This window comes from Triticum aestivum, chromosome 2B, assembly GCF_018294505.1.
Source record: "Triticum aestivum cultivar Chinese Spring chromosome 2B, IWGSC CS RefSeq v2.1, whole genome shotgun sequence".
Taxonomy (NCBI): Eukaryota; Viridiplantae; Streptophyta; class Magnoliopsida; order Poales; family Poaceae; genus Triticum; species Triticum aestivum.
Genome location: NC_057798.1, coordinates 64,089,919 through 64,092,284, shown reverse-complemented (window position 1 = coordinate 64,092,284; position 2,366 = coordinate 64,089,919). Strand labels below are relative to the sequence as shown.

Sequence of the window (2,366 nt, the reverse complement as noted above, 5' to 3'; positions counted from 1 at the left end):
GAAAAAGAAAATATCGATAACTACACATGCATACCTCTGAAAACGTCGCAGGAGAAAACAACAGATTATTATGGTGAGGGTGAGAGAAAGCGAGAGAGAGAGAGGGAGAGGGAGGAGAGAGGGAGAGAGCGACGCCTTAGGATTAACCACATTCAAATATGTTTTGGTTTTTGTGAACACTGAGTCCACCGCCGGCGAGGGTGAGAAGGAGGATAAGCCGCAACACAAATATGATGCCTCGCTAAAATAAAGGAGATTGACCTATTTGTGATCTTGAGTGATGATTGTTGGGTTAAGAGTGTGTGTTGTGTTTTTTCTACCGTTGCAACGCACGGGCTCTTTTTCTAGTGAAAAATTAAAAAAAAAGGAAAAACTGACAGAACAAAACAAAAAACGATGAAACACGAAAACAAGAAAAACTCATCCTGAAAAACCGAGGGAACCTCCCAAAACGGGTGCCGGTGCTGGGATATATGTTTCGGAACGGCCCAGTTCGCTATGGAAGGAGTCGAGCATGTCAACGAGCACCTGCCTAACTACGATCAGTTCTTTCCATGTAAAAATCAAGATTACTGCCTTTTTTTACTAGCTGATTAGTTTCCAAGTTGAGCAGACGACCCGCCTATATAAGACGGATTATTCTGACGAGGATTTCATACTTCTCTCGACTGTTCATCTTAAACGTCAGGCAGAGATGATGGCGTCTTTCTGGCCGCTGTGCGCTCTTGTCGTACTGCTCGCCGCAGTCGGCTCCGTCTCCATCGCATCCGCCTCCGTGGCCGACGCAGGTAGCTCGTCTCTCAATTCTTCGCTGCTCGCATCGGCGGCTCCTCCGCCAACCGCCGTCCTTCCCCGCAAGGTGCTCCGCCCTGCAGGTAATTCGCATCCATGTTTCATGCAAAGAAAAAGCATCCGTCTTCTTCTTACCAGTTTCAGTTATGCTCAGCCTTGTCTCTTTTCTCTGCAATGCAGGCGTGGGCGCAGACGTGCCGCACCGCGTGAGCCTCGGCTGCGCCGGCGCGGACGACATCGCCATCGAGCAGGGCCCGGGGACGACGCTGCCCAGCGGGGTCCCGTCCTACACGGTGGACATAATCAACCGCTGCTCCGGCGCAGGACGCGAAGCGTGCGCCATCTCTGGCATCCGCGTGCGCTGCGGCTGGTTCAGCTCCGTCACCCTCGTCGACCCCAGCAAGTTCCGCCGGGTGGCGCCCGACGACTGCCTCGTCAACGACGGCAAGCCGCTCTTGGCTGACGACACCATCTCCTTCGAGTACGCCAACTCGTTCCAATACAAGCTCTCCGTCGCCAAGGCCACCTGCGTCCACCCCGCCGCCGACACCTCCGACTAGCCGTATCGTATGCACGGGCCTAGCTAGCTAGCACTTTCTTTCGACACTTATTGTAGTATGCACAAGTTAGTACTTAGTACTACTACTATGGACGGACAATATCATCGGACAAAAATATAAGGTGTTTGCATGATTTTATAACTATTATAAACACCATCGACATATATCAAAGTTTTTGATGTGCATTGCATTGTCTCTGATGTATACTGTGCTTGTAATTAAGTACCTATTCGGCAATCCACCAGCACCAAAAAATACGAGGATCTACGGAGCATCTGTTTCTCCGCTCAGTTATTTTCAATTGCAGCTCCACTTGCTCTGGGAGCATAGTCGTGGAGCAAAGAGACCTCCGAACAGGCCCCAAGTCTCGGATCAACGAGAGAAGGGGAACTTGGGGAACTTTTGAGAGGTTGCTTAACTTTGACTCGAGCTAATCATCATACTTCTAGTGTTTCCCTACTAACATAAGACTAAGTCTGAGCTCCAATCCAAAGGCAATTGAACATAATAAATGAAAACATCAATGTGCCACATTATTCGTCATGTGCACACGACCTTCCCATGCATACTGTCATGTGCAGGGTTATGTACCACTTTCTAATGTGCACCCGCTTTTCACCAACACCGATGACAACAACATTTATGTTTACCTTTATATCAATTTTACACGTGTTAGCACACTTTATGATACCCCTGTTATTTTGAATCATTTTTTTCTGTAGGGACATCGGGTTTTTAATTTTGTGAATTTCAAGTGTTGTTAACAAATTAAATAATTATTTTTTGGGGACATCGATCATCAAAAAAAAAAAAATTGGGGGACATCAGCTCTATGATACGAGCGCTCTCATACTGCTAATAATGGAGGCCCTTGCCATACAAGATGGTGCCTGACTCGCATTTGCCATCTGAATCGGGTTGGAGGGTGACGCCCTAGAAATTAAGTTCATGTGCCGAGATATGCTAACGTGCCAAACGGGTTAGTAGCACCTGGAGGAGGTGCCTCATGAAGCG

The 2,366-nt window shown here is 48.1% G+C and overlaps 1 protein-coding gene across 1 annotated transcript; it reads left to right on the top strand.

Annotated features, from left to right (window-relative positions):
- The first annotated feature begins 521 nt into the window (after positions 1–521).
- Positions 522–1,542, top strand: LOC123040463 (TPD1 protein homolog 1A-like). The gene is made up of 2 exons (XM_044463298.1): positions 522–875; positions 973–1,542. The coding sequence occupies exons 1-2, from the start codon at positions 695–697 to the stop codon at positions 1,350–1,352; spliced, it is 561 nt and encodes a 186-aa protein (XP_044319233.1). The 5' UTR covers positions 522–694; the 3' UTR covers positions 1,353–1,542.
- Positions 1,543–2,366: the final 824 nt, after the last annotated feature.